This window comes from Marmota marmota, unplaced genomic scaffold (assembly GCF_001458135.2).
Source record: "Marmota marmota marmota unplaced genomic scaffold, marMar, whole genome shotgun sequence".
NCBI classification, from domain to species: Eukaryota; Metazoa; Chordata; class Mammalia; order Rodentia; family Sciuridae; genus Marmota; species Marmota marmota.
In genome coordinates, this window is record NW_026000221.1 from 11,066,981 (window position 1) to 11,084,548 (window position 17,568).

Sequence of the window (17,568 nt, forward strand, 5' to 3'; positions counted from 1 at the left end):
GTGCCAGTACACCCAGCTTAACGTGTATTTTAAAAGTAATATCAATCAATACTAAGACAGGGGAATTCATGTCTTAGGCCTGCATTTTAAAATTTTGTGACCATTTCTTGCTTGTATGTGCAAAATTACCTGGACAGCTATCAGATGATGATTATGTGGGGTTATACTTACCTATAGATAGTGACTTACAAGTTGTTAAAAACCCTAATATAGGTTGGGCATGGTACCAGCAAATAATGAAAAACTTAGAAGTGTAATTTCATGCTTCCATTTAAATTTCAAGCTTTTAGTGAAGAGATTATGTTATAAAGGGTAAAGTATAAATCTGAGCTTATATTTGATTAAGTAAACACAACATACTATTTGTTTCCCTTTTCTAATTGTGTGTGCGTGCATGCTGGAGATCAAACCCAGGGCTTCATACAGGGAAAGAAAGTGCTTTATCACTTAGCCACATCTTCAGCCCTATATATTTATTTTAATTGGTTAATAATGAAGTAATGAAGGTCTGCTAGCAATACATTTTCTGCTCTTGTTTATCTAGGAAATTTTAAATTTTGCTCTCATTTTAGAAATATATAATTTTGATAGTTATAAGATTCTTGGGTACTAGTGTTTTGTTTTGTTTATGGGGGGACTGTTTTTTGCCCTTTAAGCACTCTGGATAAATCTTCCACATGGTCCTTTGGCCTCCACTGTTTCTAGTACTGTAAGCTAGATCCCTTTTCTAGATATTGTTGTAATAATTGAATAGAAATTTCTCACTAGCATCATTTGGTTCTTTCATAAAAAATATGAGCTTATGCTATGTCATGGTGAAGCCATCTGCCATCAACTGGTTGCTCTCCTGTTAACAGTAGAACTATTACGGCAGCACTGTCCATCTTATTTGTTCTTTGCATGTATTTTTATGACTGTGGCTTAAAATAGATTTTTGTAAAATAAGGGGTACATTTTGTAGAATAAGCTGTTTTTCTAGACAGCTCAGGACTACTTAATGTATGACTAAACAGTGAAATCTGGTTCCCAAATTGTACTGTTCCAAAACCTAGTAGAATGAACTGAAAATAAATACATGAATAAAACTTGCAGAGTGCATGCAACTGAAATGGTAATCCTTGAAAAGTAGTAGCCTCTTGTTTATTTTTAGAAACAGCTACTTTCACCATGATTTTTAAAAAATTTTTTTAGCATAAATTTGGGACTATGTGTAAGGTTGGCATTTTTATAACCTAATTCTTTAACACTCGGAATGAATAAAACTGATGTTATTATAGAAAATTTACATATTAGAGACAAAAAATTTGTTTCTGTTATAAATTATTGGAAAGTAGATATTAGTAGGTATTAGCTATATGACTACAATTGAATTAATGTTAATTAAATGTGACTTTAATTTTTGATTTACATTAGCTATATAAATTTGTACTCAGATTCTTTCTACATGCTACTATGTTTTCATTAGTACTTTTAAGTCTTGGCATTAAGTTGGTATTAAATTAGTATTTTTTGGTAATTGAGTTTAAAATGTATGATTTTGTTAAGATGCCAAAGTAAAATATGTAAGGATTTTAAAAGACTGAATTTAAAATTGAATCTATTTAAATTGATTGTGTCTAATTGTTATAGTCATCATCTTTTTTACAAGGGAAAAACTGTTTTCAACTTTTACTTATTTGTGACCTGGAGAATGGATCTGATTATATAATTCCTTACATTAAAAGGGGTCAATTGAGGGACATAATTATGTATATGGAGCTAGGAGGTATGCAGTTTTAAATATCATAGTCTCCTAAACATAATGTATACAAAACTCCCCTTTATCTAATTTGCAGAGTTTATTATATTGAAACATGGTTGTTAATCAAATGCAAGTTTAGGTAAAGAGAATCATAATACTTGTATTTAAGATTTAACATAATCTCTTTTGATTTTAGGTAGCTCTCAACGTACCTAGTAGACCTCCTGATGCTGTACTTAGAGATACCACCTCACTTAATCAGGTAAGGTTATTTTTGAAAAGTGATAAATCCACCTGACTGATGACAATTTTTTGTTTATAACTCTGATACCCTGTACTTCTCTGCATCCAGAAGTGTTGCCTATGTCTTCAACATGATAAAGGTATGTTTTCTGTGGTTGGAATTCATTCTTTATAAATTTTAGTTGTTGATTTTTTTCTATACTAGATAAAAAAAAAAAGTTTTTTTCATTAGTCAACTCAAATACCATTGTGCTTTGTGGCAATGCAGTACTTGCCTGAAAGAGACTGGTTACCTTAATAGTGAAAAATTTCATGAAAACCTTAGAGGGCAGGATAAATGAGTTAAGAAAGGCAGGTATTAGTCAACCTTACCTTTTTGGGAAAGAAATCTGTGCCACATTGCTTGGAAGCATATGATTTCATGCTAACTTTGAGTGACAGGCAAAAAACAAAGCATTGTATGGTAGATGATTTAATTTTTTATATTTGGCGTAACCAATTTGTTTTCTGATTGGGGAGGTAAAGTACCCTATCAGTTCACAAATTCTGGAGGCCTGATAAGATTTATTTAAGAAACAAAAGTTAACCATAAAGATGAGAAAATCAAGTTTTCTTTTTGAGACCTCAAGATTCTTTTTTAATGTGATCACAAGAATAACAGTGTAGTTATTGAACAAAATTCTTAAACCTCTAGAGTTATACTGTGTGTTAGTGTGTAATAGCAGCAAATTATTTGTAATATTCATTTATTTTTTGTTGGTTTTGATGTGTTGATTTGAAAACTTTTGCAGGATTTGTTTCCTACCTAATATTTTCAAAAAGAACTAAGATTGGTATATCTGAATTATGTTTTTTTCTGCACTAAATAAAAGAAAGAAAACTACTTTATCCTTAGATTGTTTTTCTCCCCCTTTAAGTGTTTTCCATCTTTTACTGTAAACTTTATGTAAACATTCAGGCATGTTTACATAAAGTTTAACAGAAAAAATAATTTGTTAGGGTATTATAAAACAAAAATGATTCATGGTTTTATGGTTCAGAAAACCCAACACATGCTTTGTTATTATTCTTGGGTTATACTGAAATAAAAATGTTATCTTCTGTAGATAAAAGTTGGATAATTTCTTAGGTTTGAATTTCTAAACAGTTACTAGAGGGTTTTCTATCATTTTCTCTTTTTCAGATGATGAACTTTTTATTAGCTTTTAGCAAGATTTAATATTTTGCTTTCTGATAAAGGATAGTTTCTAAGTTCTTAATTTTTTGTATAAATAATGAGCACTCATTTGACAGTGCTTCTGAACCATTTTGTGTCATATAAATTTTCATAAATCAGTTTGCAACAAACTTTGCATAAATTTCAGAGAATTTGTGGACCATCTGAAACTGTATCTGTTCTGTAGGAAACACAAATCAAGTAGAAGAAATGTCACTTATTGTTATGGAGTGGAAAGGACATTTGGATACTCCAGAAGTAGATGTCAGTAGTAGCTAGGGCAGCTGTCTCAAGCAATGAATGGTTAAATTCGGTACTTTGATTTGTAGAGAAAGTGTTACATTCAGAGAAGGGATACTCATTAGGGAGTGATATACACAAGGGTTTAGTAGTAACCATGAGACCTTGCTGAACTAGGATGTTGTGTGGATATTCTCAGAGATGTAGGCCTCACAGTTTGTCAAAAAAGGGTTTGAAAAGTAATGATAGAGTGTAGGAGAGGAGGAAAACATGATGTGTGTTTAAGGACTAAATTGGAGCATTTATCGGAGGGTAGTGGAAGATGATTGTGGATAGGCAAATCTTTGAGGAGGAGGAAACAAAAAAAAAATTATGCCATTACAGCAAACTTTGTGTTAAGTATTTTTTAATCAAATAACTTTTTAGTTGTTTCTTAGTAAAGAAACTGACATCCATATTACGTCCGGAATATTCTATTTATAATGCCTTAAATAGAGATTCTGCAAACTGATACGGTAATACAGGTGAATTTATAGATTTTTATAATAAACAAAATTTAACTACAGTAGTCGAGAAAGACCAAACAATAAAGAGATAAGACTTTGCATTTGAGATTTAGAAAAAATATAATTTTCCCAGATACAAACCTGATATTATTTATTATAACCTAACACTTGAGTTATCATTATTAAATGAAGTTAGTTTTTGGAACTACCCATTCTCAGTATTTAAAAGAAAAGAACTATTGTACATCTTCTGGTCTTATAACCTCAAAGAAGTGAATTTACTGCCATGTTCAGCTCCAGAAGACTCCTTTAAACTTTTAGGCTCTATGGCACCATTACCTTCCTGTCACAACATGTTACCTCCACTTGAATGATCCTGGGAAGGTGAAAATTTACAAAGGACATCATTTGCATCATTTTCTATCTTTGTCTTCATCTTCATTATTTCCCAGGACTCTTTGGGTTGACTGAGTGATCCTTCTGCTACAAATAGTAGTTTAGAGATGGCAAGGCTGAAAGCCTCCAAAATGGCTTCTTTTATAAGTCTAGGGCCTGTGCTTCTAGCTTTTGGCTGGGATGCCTTGAATTTTCTCCACTTAGCTTTCTTCATGTAGTGTCTCATCTTTTAGGGCCTTTCTGTATGGTCTTCAAGGGACCACTGTTTCATCCCTGGAGTTCTTTTCCTTGTAGTTCCTCCTCGTTAGTATACACAAAATCTAGCTCCCCAGCATTCTGATCTATATTTCTTTAATTCAGTGACAGCATTTTGCGATTTGGGTTTCTTTCTTGTGTTGTAATCTGGGAAGAACTATGAGGAGAAATCTGTGAAGATTGTAGAACACCTATGTGTATGTGATGTATATACATGTATATATTTGCTCTACAATGTATGTACGTGTGTGTGTGTATTTTGGTCAAGAATCATAGTACTGCTGCATTTATTGCCCCTTTTTTAAAGAAAATAATTTTCTAGTTGTTTATAATGGAAGACTTAAGTCTGTTCCAGGTACTCATTATAACAGTGAAAATCAAAAGTCCTATATATATTTCTTCCTGTCCTGAATGCTTCATTTTCTTATTTAATCTATTAGTTTTTCTATTGCTGTTCTTTGCCTTCCACTTGTTTTTTGTATAAGAAAGAACTTATTTTTACTTTTTTTCTCCCTTTTTATTATCCCCATTTTTAAGAGTGCATTTTTACTTTTTCAGTGCATTTAAAATTTATATATTGTTTGCATCATTTTCTATCTTTGTCTTCATCTTAATTTATGGTTCAATATGATAGTCATTTGTCTATGCTGCTAAGTTATTTTTGGGTTGGATGAAGCTCCTCCTGTGGGAGGTTCTTTAATGACACTTGGTTGGGTATGAAATCTCATTTCTTACGCATTCTGCTGCATTTCTGCCTTGCTATGAATATTTTTTTTGAGAAGTCTGGTGCCAGTCTGCAAGTTAGAAGATATTTGGTTTTTTGAGGTCCTCAATATTTTCTTTATCTTTAAAGTTTGAAGGTTTCATTGCTCACTGAATATATATATTAGATCTTTTAAAGGATTGTAATTTTAAATATTAGCTTTCTTTCAGTTTTTTCTTTCTTCAGCTACTCCAGGTATATGTTAGATCTTTTTCTTTCAGTTATTTTCTCTTTTCCTTTTAATTCCTTCTTGTTCTCCTTTTCATTTTCATGGTTCTGTCACTCCCTTTCTTCCACCCTTATCACATTTTTATTTGAATATCTTCTCCTTTGGGTACCTTGTAATTTAGTATTCATTTTAAATATGATTTTTTCTTCTGTTTTTGTAATTATATAAGGAGGACATATTTGTTATGAATTATTGATTTTATAATTACTGCTGCTGGTATTCACATTATTACACAATGAAAATCTTTTAATATACAGTGCTCTTCACACTGAGCTGGTGAACAGATAGTGCAATGCAATTTATTATTTTTATTTTTCTATTTTTTTGTTTTCTTGATTTCCATTTTTTATTCTAATTTGTTATATATAATAGTAGAATGCATTACAATTCATATTACACATATAAAGCACAATTTTTCATATCTCTGGTTGTATACGTATACTTTCAAAAATGATGTCCATCTTATTCCACCATCATTTCTAACCTCATGCCCCCTCCTTTACCCTCCCACCCCTCTGCCCTATCAAGAGTTCCTCTATTCCTTCCATGCTCCCCCTCCCTACCCCACTATGAATCAGCCTCCTTATATCAGAGAAAACACATGGCTTTTTTGGGGGGCGGGGGGGTTGGCTAATTTTGCTTAGCATTATCTTCTCCAAATCCATCCATTTGCCTGCAAATGCCATGATTTTATTTTCTTTTATTGCTGAGTAATATTCCATTGTATATGTATGTCACATTTTTTTTTTTTATCCATTCATCTACTGAAGGGTATCTAGGTTGGCTTCACAATTTAGCTATTGTGAGTTGTGGTGCTATAAACATTGATGTGGCTATGTCCCTGTAGAATGCTGTTTTTAAGTCCTTTGGGTATAGATGGAGGAGAAGGACAGCAGAGTCAAATGGTGGTTCCATTCCCAGTTTTCCAAAGAATCTCCATACTGCTTTCCATATTGGCAGCACCAAGTTGCAGTCCCACCAGCAGTGTATAAGTGTGCCTTTTTCCCCACATCCTTGCCAATACTTATTGTTGTTTGTATTCTTAATAGCTGCCACTCTGATTGGAGAGAGATGAAATATTAGAGTAGTTTTGATTTGCATTTCTCTAATTGCTAGAGACGTTGAACATTTTTTCATATATTTATTGATCTCATCTTCTGAGAAGTGTCTGTTCAGGTTTTGGCCCATTTATTGATTGGGTTATTTGTCTTTTGGTATTTAGCTTTTTGAATTCTTTATATACCCTAGAGATTAGTCCTCTGATGTGTTAGAGGTAAAAATTCGCTCCAAAGATGTAGGCTCTTTATTCACTTCACAGATAGTTTCTTTTGCTGAGAAGAAACTTTTTAGTTTAAATCCATCCCATTTATTAGTTCTTGTGCTATAGGAGTCTTATTAAGGAAGTTGGGACCTAATCTGACATGATGGAGATCAGGGCCTACTTTTTCTTCTATTAGATGCAGGGTCTCTCGTTTTATTCCTAGGTTCTTGATCCACTTTGAGTTGAGTTTTGTGCATGGTGAGAGATAGGGGTTTAATTTCATTTTGTTGCATATGGATTTCCAGTTTTCCCAGCACCATTTGTTGAAGATGCTATCTTTTCTCCAATGTATGTTTTTGGTGCCTTTGTCTAAGATGAGATAATTGTAATTTTGTGGGTTAGTCTCTGTATTCTTTATTCTGTACCATTGGTCTACCAGTCTGTTTTGGTGCCAGTACCATGCTGTTTTTGTTACTATTGCTCTGTAGTATAGTTTAAGGTCTAGTTTAGTGATGCAACCTGCTTCACTCTTCCTGCTAAGGATTGCTTTATCTATTTTGGGTCTCTTATTTTTCCAGATGTATTTTCTAACTGCTTTTTCAATTTCTGTGAGGAATGCCATTGAGATTTTGACTAGAATTGCATCAAATCTATGTAGTGCTTTTGGTAGTATGGTCATTTTGATAATATTAATTCTGCCTATCCAAGAGCAAGGTAGATCTTTCCATCTTCTAAGGTCTTTTTAAATTTCTTTCTTTAGCGTTCTGTAGTTTTCATTGTATATGTCTTTCACCTTTTTTTGTTAATTTGATTTCCAAGTATTTTATTTTTCTGGGGGCTGTTATAAATGATGTAGGGCTGAGGATGTGGCTCAAGTGGTAGCACGCTCGCCTGGCATGCGTGAGGCACTGGGTTCGATTCTCAGCACCATATAAAAATAAAATAAAGATAAATGGTGTAGTTTTCCTCGTTTCCCTTTCAGAGGATTTGTCACTGATATATAAAAATGTCTTTGACTTATGGTGTTGAGAGCCACAGCTGAAGGGGCCCCAGCAAACTTTCAGACTGCCAGCTGATGATTGGCTCACAGTGGCCCCAGCAACATCTAGCTGATTGGCTCCTCTGCGGTGATGCTCATTGGGCTGTTTCCCCGCCCTTTCAGACTACGGAGCTGCTCATTGGGGGACTTTTTTGGCTCCGCCCACATGACCCAGCCAATCGGCCTCAAGAGCAGGAGGAGTGGGGGAGGTTGAGAGGCTTGTGGGAAGCCGGTGGTGGCAGTTGGGCTGTGAGGGTTTTTCCTGAGGAGCTGTTTTGTTTGGCGTGTGTGGTTCTAAAAATAAAGTTCGTTTCTTTTGACAAGTGGCTCCTGAATTGTGCCCAGCCAGACTGCGGCATTATGGGTGTTGATTTTATATCCTGCGCTGAATTCATTTACTAGTTCTAGAAGTTTTCTTGTGGAATTTTTTGGGTATAGAATCATATCCTCAGCAAATAGTGCTAATTTGAGTTCTTCTTTTCCTATCCATATCCCTTTAATTTCTTTCGTCTAATTGCTCTGGCCAGTGTTTTAAGAACTATGTTAAATAGAAGTGGTGAAAGAGGGTATCCCTGTCTTGTTCCAGGTTTTAGAGGGAATGCCTTCAGTTTGTCTCCATTTAGAATGATATTGCCCTGGGGCTTAGCATAGATAGCCTTTATGATGTTGAGCTATGTTCCTGTTATCTCCAATTTTTCTAGTGTTTTGAATTTGAAGCAGTGCTGTATTTTGTTGAATGCCTTTTCTGCATCTATTGAGATGATCATATGATTCTTATCTTTAAGTCTATTGATGTGTGATGAATTAATTATATTTATTGATTTCTGTATGTTGAACCAACTTTGCATCCCTGGGATGAAACCCACTTGATTGTAGTGCATTATCTTTTTGATATGTTTTTGTTTTTGGTTTGCCAGGATTTTATTGAGAAGTTTTTGCATGTATGTTCATTAGAGATATTGGTCTGAAGTTTTCTTTCTTTGATGTGTCTTTGTCCAGTTTGGGGATCAGGTGATATTGGCCTCATAGAATGAGTTTGGAAGTGCTCCCTCTTTTTCTATTTCCTAAAATAAATTGAAGAATATTGGTATTAGTTCTTCCTCAAAGGCTTATAGAAGTCGGCTGTGTATCCATCTGGTCCTAGGATTTTCTTGGTTGGTAGGGTTCTGATGGCATCTTTTATTGGTCTGTTTAAATTGTGTATATCATCCCGATACAATCTGGGCAGATTATATGACTTAAGAAATTTGTCGATGCCTTCGATGTTTTCTATTTTATTGGAGTACAAGTTTTCAAAATAATTTCTAATTATTTTCTGTATTTTTGCAGTGTCTGTTGTGATGTTACCTTTTTCTTCATGTATGTTAGTAATTTGAGTTTTCTGTCTCCTTCTCTTCATTAGCATAGCTAAGGGTCTGTCAATTTTATTTTTTTTCAAAGAACCAACTTTTTGTTTTGTCAATTTTTTTCAGTTGTTCCTTTTGTTTCAATTTCATTGATTTCAGGTCTAATTTTAATTATTTCCCTCTTCTGCTTTTGGTGTTTATTTGTTCTTCTTTCTCTCTGGCTTTGAGATGTAATGTAAGGTTATTTATTTGTTGACTTTTTCTTCTTTTAAGGAATGAACTCCATGCAATGAACTTTCCCCTTAGTACTGCTTTCATAGTGTCCCAGAGATTTTGATATGTTGTGTTTGTGTTCTCATTTACCTCTAAGAATATTTTAATCTCCTCCTTAATGTCTTTTGCAACCCATTGTTCATTCAGTAGCATGTTATTTAGTCTCTAGGTGTTGGAGTAATTTTTATTTTTTATTTTGTCATTGATTTCTAATTTCATTCCATTGTGATCTGATAAAAAATACAAAAAAGTAGAGATACTACCCCGCATTTTAAGAGTTGCTTTGTGGCATAATGTATGGTCTATTTTAGAGAAAGATCCATGTGCTACTGAGAAGAAAGTGTATTCACTCATTGATGGATAAAATAATCTATATATATAGTCTGGCGAGTGTATGTTATTGATTGTATTATTGAGTTCTTATAGTTTCTTTGTTCAGCTTTTGTTTGGATAATTCATCCAGTGGTGAAGAGGTGTGTTAAAGTCACCCAGAATTATTATATTGTGGTCTGTTTGACTCTGGAACTTGAGAAGAGTTTTTTGATAAACATAGATGTTCCATTGCTTGGGGCATATATATTTATAATTGTCATGTCTTGTTGGTGTATGGTTCCCTTGAGCAGTTTGAAATCTCCTCCTTTACCCCTTTTTGGTTAACATAGCTTAAGTCTCCATTTTTGGTATGAGGATGGAAACCCCTACTTGTTTCAGCAGACCATGTGAGTGGTATGATTTTTCCCAATCTTTCACCTTCAGTCTGCGGATGTTTTTTTCTATGAGATGAGTCTCTTGGAGATAGCATAATGTTGGGTCTTTTTAAAAAATCCAATCTGCCAGTTTCTGTCTTTTGATTGGTGAGTTTAGGCCATTAATATTCAGGGTTATTATTGAGACATGATTTGTATTCCCAGCCATTTTTGTTTATTTTTCTTATTTAGTTTGACTTGGTTTCCCCTTTGATTAGTTTTTCATTTATTATAATACCTCCCTCTGCTGATTTTCATTTCCTCCTTGTGGAATATTTTGCTGAGGATGTTCTGCAGGGCAGGCTTTCTAGTTGTAAATTATTTTATCCTTTGTTTATCATGGAAGGTTTTTATTTCATCATCAAATCTAGTTTTGCTGGATATAAGATTCTTGGTTGGCATCCATTTTCTTTCAGAGCTTGATATATGTTGTTCCAAGATCTTCTAATTTTTAGAGTCTAGGTTGAAAAATCTGCATATAATTTAATTGGTTTCCTCCTATATGTAATCTGATTCCTTTCTTTTGTGACTTTTATAATTCTCTCCTTTATGCTAGGCATTTTCATTATAATGTGCCTTGATGTGAATTTATTGTGATTTTGTACATTTGACATCTTATAGGCTTCTTAAATTTGGTTTTCCAATTCATTCTTCATGTTTGGAAAGTTTTCTGATATTATTTCATTGAATAGATTGTTCATTCCTTTTGTTTGGAACTCTATGCTTTCCTCTGTCACAATAACTCTTTGGTCTTTTTATGCTATTCCATATTTCTTGAATGTTCTGCTCATAATTTCTTACCATTTTCTTCACAGTGTGGTCTATATTCTTTTCAGTTTGTATATTTTTTTCTTCATTATCTGAGGTCCTATCTTCCAAGTGGTCTACTCTGTTGGTGATGCTTTCATTTGAACTTTTAATTTGGTTTATTGTTTCTTTCATTTCAAGAATTTCTGTTTGGTGATTTTTCTTCAGGACCTTTATCTCCTTATTAAAGTAATCTTTTGCTTTCTGTGCTTGCTTATGTAGCTCTTTGTAGAAATGATCTTTTACTGCCTGTGTTCTCTTAAATCATCCTTTAATTCACAGAACATTTTAGTTATGTTCATTCTGAACTCCTCAGTCATTTCTTTTGCTGTACTGGCCATGGACTCTAATAATGTAGCATGTTGGTTTGTTTGGCGCACTTTCTTCCCTTGTTTTTTCATGTTGTTCACGTCTCTTCCCTTCTAGCACTGTGGATTCAAGGTGTTACCATTTTTACCCCATATGCTTATAGTGCTCCTGCAGGGTTCCGATGCCTCTCCTTTAAGGAGGATAAGAACAATGTTTACAGATCCCAAATACAAACACTATATAACCTTAAACCTAGTAGTTGCTATTAAGATATTTACAGCTTGGTCACAGTATACAGAAATGGTGAGTTCAATTATTATCTTTAATATAAACTGTAGGTTTGCAAAAGGGTTTACAATTTCTGATGATGGACAAAGAACTGGGGGTGAGGTGTACGATGAGATTTGGGGAGGGGGTAGGAGGTAAGGATTTAGTTATTAGAGTTTAGGAAGTGTGAAAGAGGACTCTAAAGAAGATGGTTAGTAGCAGGTGAAGAGGAAGTGATTTTAGGTAGACAAGTGGGAAGACAGTAGAGTATATAAAACATCAATATTAAGAAAAATAAAAAATGTAAAATAGGAGAAGAGACTATACAACACAACTGTAATATACTATTAGACATCCTAGTCCTCAGTATCCTAATTCATGCAAAGTACTTGGTTTCACATGTGTTGGGGATATGAGGGCAAGAGAATAGAGAGGGGGAGAGGAAAGAAAAAAAAACCTCGAATGAAGAAACAAGGATTTTTTTGTGGGGGGGGGGTTAGAGATCAGTATCTTTCCTGCTTCCCTCCTCATCCAATAGGTGGGGTTGTCTCCTGTTTGCTGGTATCTCCACCCTCAGGATGTTGAAGGTTACCAGGTTGGGAGGGGTGGTCTTGGGTGCAGGGCACCTGGAAGTGGGTTATGGCATCCACCTGTCCCCTATGGGACACCTCACCCCAAGGTTCTCCTTTGGGGTCCACTTATGTGATGTGGGCATCTGGTCTTATCTCCTTATATCTCCTGTAGGCCTCACAGTTCCTGCTGTCTAGTTTCTAAATTGTATCTCACTCATCCTCTCCCTTTCTACTCCTAATTCGAGACCTTTCTCTCCTGAGGTCTTGTTGGTGCTAACCATCTGTCTTGGAGAGCTGTTTTGTATTGGGCAGTCACTGTGCCTTTAGTGGCTGCCAGGGAAAGGGGGATTATAGGTACCTGCCCAGCTGGAGTTCAAAACTGGGAGTTGCCCCAACTAAAGGTGGCGACAAAGGTGACCCAAGATGGAGGCAGCCTCTTTCAGGGTTGGGAAGTCAAATCGGGTTGGGGGAGCGGATGATGTCATTGGGTGATGATGTGTTCAGAGATTCAGCTCTGTGGTACGCAGTATTGTGGCTGTCAGTGTTTTAAGAGCCTGTGCTATGTCTCCTGGTGCAGGCAGGCTTCCGTGCATAGGGGACTGTGGCAGTCCTTTCAGAGTTCCAAGGTGGAGGCTACCAGGGGAGCCCCATGTTGGTAGATGAGGGTCCACAAGGGAGTGGCAGCCAGAGTTTTTATGTGTGGGTAGCAGTTGGATGGTCCTGTGTGTGATTGGCATCTGGGATTCCTGTACAGGTAGATAGTGAGGAGTCCTGCCCAGGTGCTGATGCTGGTGGTTCTACTGGGGCACCAGGGAGCCCTGCGTGGGCAAGTAGTCGGGGGCTCTGCTCTGATGCTGAGTGAGGCCTGGAGCCCTGTGCTGCACGGTGGCCATGATTCCTGGGCTGGTACAGCTGTGGGGGTCCTCTATCACTCCCAGTGAAACAGTATTCCCACTACTTTAATCACAGATCACAGAGCGACACAGAATACTGCTTCCCTTTAGCCCGCCATGTTGGATCTCCCATATTTCCTATTTTAAATGAATACTAGTGACTTTTAGGATTCTTTCTTCACAGGCTGCTTTGTATCGCCTCAGTGGAGACTGGAATCCCTTACACATTGACCCTAACTTTGCTAGCCTTGCAGGTGAGTTGATAGTATGTATCAATGAAGAATGTTAGCTACTGCTACTTATGACAGGTAATTTGAGTAACATTTTTTAAAAAAGATCTCTTATTATATTTATGCTAAAGATCCATCTATAACTAAAAATATTTTTTAAAACTAGATATGGAAGTAGTGTTCGGAAAATGATATACTTGAAATTCAGGTTATGGTGGAGTGAACTCCTGCTAGTGTAAGATCTAGAATAGGACTATGGGGAAGGCTAAGTTAACATAAAGGACAAGGATATTTCTTAGAAGAGAGCAATGACAGGGAGGAATCAATGGTGTACACAGATTTTGAAATAGATCACCATGGGTGATTTCATGTCACAATTAAAACTAATAATTCTTTTTTTTCCCCCAGATCTCACATCCTTTTCTTCTTTATTAATTTCATGATTTTCTATCAGAAACCACTGTTTGCAAAAAATATTTTCCATGTTTCTTAAAATAGATAGTAAAGTTCAGGCTAATTTAAAAACTATTTAAAAAACCCTGAATTAACTTGGTACTTGTTTTTTTTTTTTAACATGAAATTGTCTATATCCACCTAAATTCTGTATATTTTTTTAGGCTTCGAAAAGCCCATATTACACGGATTATGTACCTTTGGATTTTCTGCCAGGCATGTTTTACGGCAGTTTGCGGATAATGATGTGTCAAGGTTCAAGGCAATTAAGGTATATGAACATTATTATGTAATTTGAATATTAGTTCTTTATTTTCTATGATTAAAGAAGTTTAGTGTTTAAAATAAGTACTATATTGCAACAATAGACATTTTAATTATTTCATTGAGTTGGCAGTGTTCACATTTTCCTTTTGTAGCTATAAATAGCTGTTTTACCCATGCACCACAAAGGATATCCTATATGGTTTTTTGGTTTTTTTTTTTTTTAATTGCTTTTATTTTTTTAAATACATGACAGCAGAATGCATCACAATTCTTGTTTCACATATGAACACCATTTTTCATATCTCTGTATATAAAGTAACATATTAATTGGATTATTTTATAAATTAGGTGTATACATAGATATCAGCATCTGTTTTTAAAAGATTTTCATTTTTCTGTTTTGTAATTTGCATTAATTTAACAGAAAATGTAAAGTAGCTGTATTTGAACTCTAACATGCTTTCTGTAATGTGATGGCTGCATATTATTTTTAGTTTTTATACTTTTCAAATGTTTATCCATTTTAAATAATAAGAGAAAATATCCGTGCTCTCAGTATTTTTGCATAAAGTCAAAAGATGTACACTTAAAAGTTTTTGAAGGTACTCGATACTGCCTTAAATATTTTATTAGTGTATACCCCATGCAGTAGTGAAAATGCATTTTCTGATGTCTTGCCCTTGATAACATTGTTTTCATGCTCTTTAGTATCGCTATGTTTAAGTATATAATTGTGTACAGATTCAATGAAATATAGAAAATTATGAACTAGTAAAAATTACGTTGCTTTATATACCAGTCAGGCCTTATACCCTGACTTAGACCATGTTTAACTCTTTAAGTACCTGTGGTTGTTATGTATGTAACTCACCTAATGATTATGGTTTTGTTTCTTGATTTGTCAAGATACTTTGTAGTATCTTGATTCAAATTGATTCAGTATTTAAAAGAATTTTAGCTTATTAATGCAGTATCTATAGTGTTTCTCTACTAATTTGTTGATAGTTTGAGTCTAAACATTTTTAAGCCTCTATTTTCTTTATGCTCTCTAACCACTCTAGTTTCCCCTTCCTAGTATAATAGTTTTATTTTAAAAGGACTTTTAACCCCCACTTTCTTTCCCCTCTCCCTAAAAGACTCGTTTTGCAAAACCAGTATATCCGGGACAAACTCTACAAACTGAAATGTGGAAGGAAGGAAACAGGATTCATTTTCAAACTAAGGTATGAATAATGCTCCTGATAGCTTTTGTTGTTGTTGTTAGTAGTATGGATGTGAGAAAAAAACAGATATTTTTATCAATAGTATCTTTGAATTTTTTTTTTTAGCATTGTAGTTATACATGGAATTTGATTTACTTTATTTCAGTTCTAAAATATTTTGCTGAGATAGAGACAAAACTAATAAAAAACAATAAGATTCTGTTTTTTAATTTTTTTTTTCTGGACAGAAATCATATCTTGATTATACAAAAATTCACACATTGCAATGCAGTCTGGGCCTAATGAATTCATTTAGTCCCAGATGTGGAACACCTATAAAAACTTAATATTGAGTAACAAATAACATCACTTATGGTAACTTTGAAAGTATATTTGAATATTTACTGTGTTTGCATAATTGGAAAACCTGAGCTTAATCGTTTAATACATAACAAAGCAAATAATGGTATATCTCCCTATAGAGTTAATTTTGGAATTAGCAATGTTCCACTAAAAGAGAAAAAGGACATGCAATCACTGTTTTATTTGTGAGATTTAAAAAAAAATTTATGCAGGTGTGATGATGCACATCTGTAATTCTAGCTACTTGGGAGACTGAGGCAAAAGATTACAAGTTTGAGGCCAGCCTAGGGAAATACTGAGAACCCTGTCTCAAAAAAAGAAAAAAAAAAAAAAAAAAAAAGCTGAGGATTTAGCTTAGTGGTAGAGCACTTGCCTAACATGTGCAAGGTCCTGGGTTTGATTCCTACTACCACAAAGCAAAAACAAAACCCCCAAACTGTGTGGTCATTTTTCACTACATAGAGCAGGTTTAACAACTCTCTTAACTGTAAATAGGCCGTACTATAAACTTTAAAATGCATTACAACTCTGTATTGAAATACAAGAGAATCTAGGTTCTTAAGAAAATCTTGATGTCATAGTTTGCTCATGGCTTATACATAGTAAGTGGTTGAGCTGAGGTATAAACCCAGGTCAGCCTGACTCTAGGAAGAACAAGCACCCTCTTTTAACTATCTTTTTTTTACATTCAAATTGATAACTTTGAAATATTTTGCTTATATGATTGCTTTAGTCCCAATTTCTTCCTGCTGCTTATACTGTTTTCCTGCCTAATCTATGCATATATTCTTTACTTTTCAAATTCTTCCTGTTTTAAGGACTTCAAGTTCTGCCTTACTCTTAGAGGTAGTCTCTTACTCCTCCCCTCTTTCCAACCCATATGTACACACAGTTACTATCTGTGCCACATATTCTAGAGCCCTCTTGTTCTCTAATTGTTTTGTGTAAGTTTAATTTTTCAGATAAGGTTATGAACTAAAGTGTTGAGAACCACGACTGTATCATCAAACAGTGCTAGCAGTGAACAGTACATACATTTCTGTGAATAAAAACTTAACAGACCAAGAAGTCATTCTTGCAGTTTTAAGCATGCCTTCTTATCCTTTCAGTATATTTGGTATTTTCCCCATAGTGATTAGAGATACTCTTTTTATTACTAATATATATAAGACTCCTTCCTTCCTGTTACATTTAAACCAATGTTTTAAAGTGCTGTGCTCGACTTGTTTGAGAAAGTACTTTACTAATATGCATTTTGTTCATTTTTTGTCTCTTTTCGTACTTTTCACTATATTTAATTTGAAGTAGAATGAACAAAATTATTTTTTTCTCTAAAGTATGAAGGGAAGTAATTAAGAGAGAATGAGCTTCTTTTTCTTTTTTTAAAAATCTATTTTATTTTATTTTTTTAAATACACGGCAGCAGGGAATGCATTACAATTCATATTACACACATAGAGCACAATTTTTCATATCTCTGTATATAAACTATGTTCATGCTAATTTATGCCTTTATACATGTACTTTGGGTTTTTTTTGCATTACAATTCTTTTTTTTTTATTATTGTTCAAAACATTACATAGTTCTTGATTGTTAAAAATCGAAGTTTTAATAAGTGCTTCCTTAAACTTATTGGTATTGATACAAAAGGATAGGATAATTTCTGTGAAATAGCCATTGGAATAATTTGAAAGGAAGAATTAGAATTCCTTTAATGACTGTTTTGGCAAAAGGCTATTTAGACATTTAGATAACAAGTACACACAGCATAAACTAAAAGTTCAAACTAGAATTAATACTTTTAAAAAGACCACTATGATCTGTTTCTAGCTATTTTTATTCCATATTAACAGAACAAATGTATTCTGAGTATACTGTATGTGGACATTGTACTCTGTCTTTTACTCTTCAGGAATTTGGCACTTTTTATTCTGGCTTTCTGTGTGTTCC

The 17,568-nt window shown here is 34.2% G+C and overlaps 1 protein-coding gene across 2 annotated transcripts in view; it reads left to right on the forward strand.

Annotated features, from left to right (window-relative positions):
• The window catches only part of Hsd17b4 (hydroxysteroid 17-beta dehydrogenase 4), a 98,200-nt gene that overhangs the window by 67,312 nt on the left and 13,320 nt on the right, over positions 1–17,568 (forward strand). For both annotated transcript variants that reach the window (XM_048792006.1, XM_015488616.2), the window contains exons 16-19: positions 1,938–2,003; positions 13,287–13,356; positions 13,950–14,056; positions 15,189–15,275. In XM_048792006.1, coding sequence (XP_048647963.1) covers positions 1,938–2,003; positions 13,287–13,356; positions 13,950–14,056; positions 15,189–15,275 — 330 coding nt within the window. The remainder of the gene's footprint in view (positions 1–1,937; positions 2,004–13,286; positions 13,357–13,949; positions 14,057–15,188; positions 15,276–17,568) is intronic.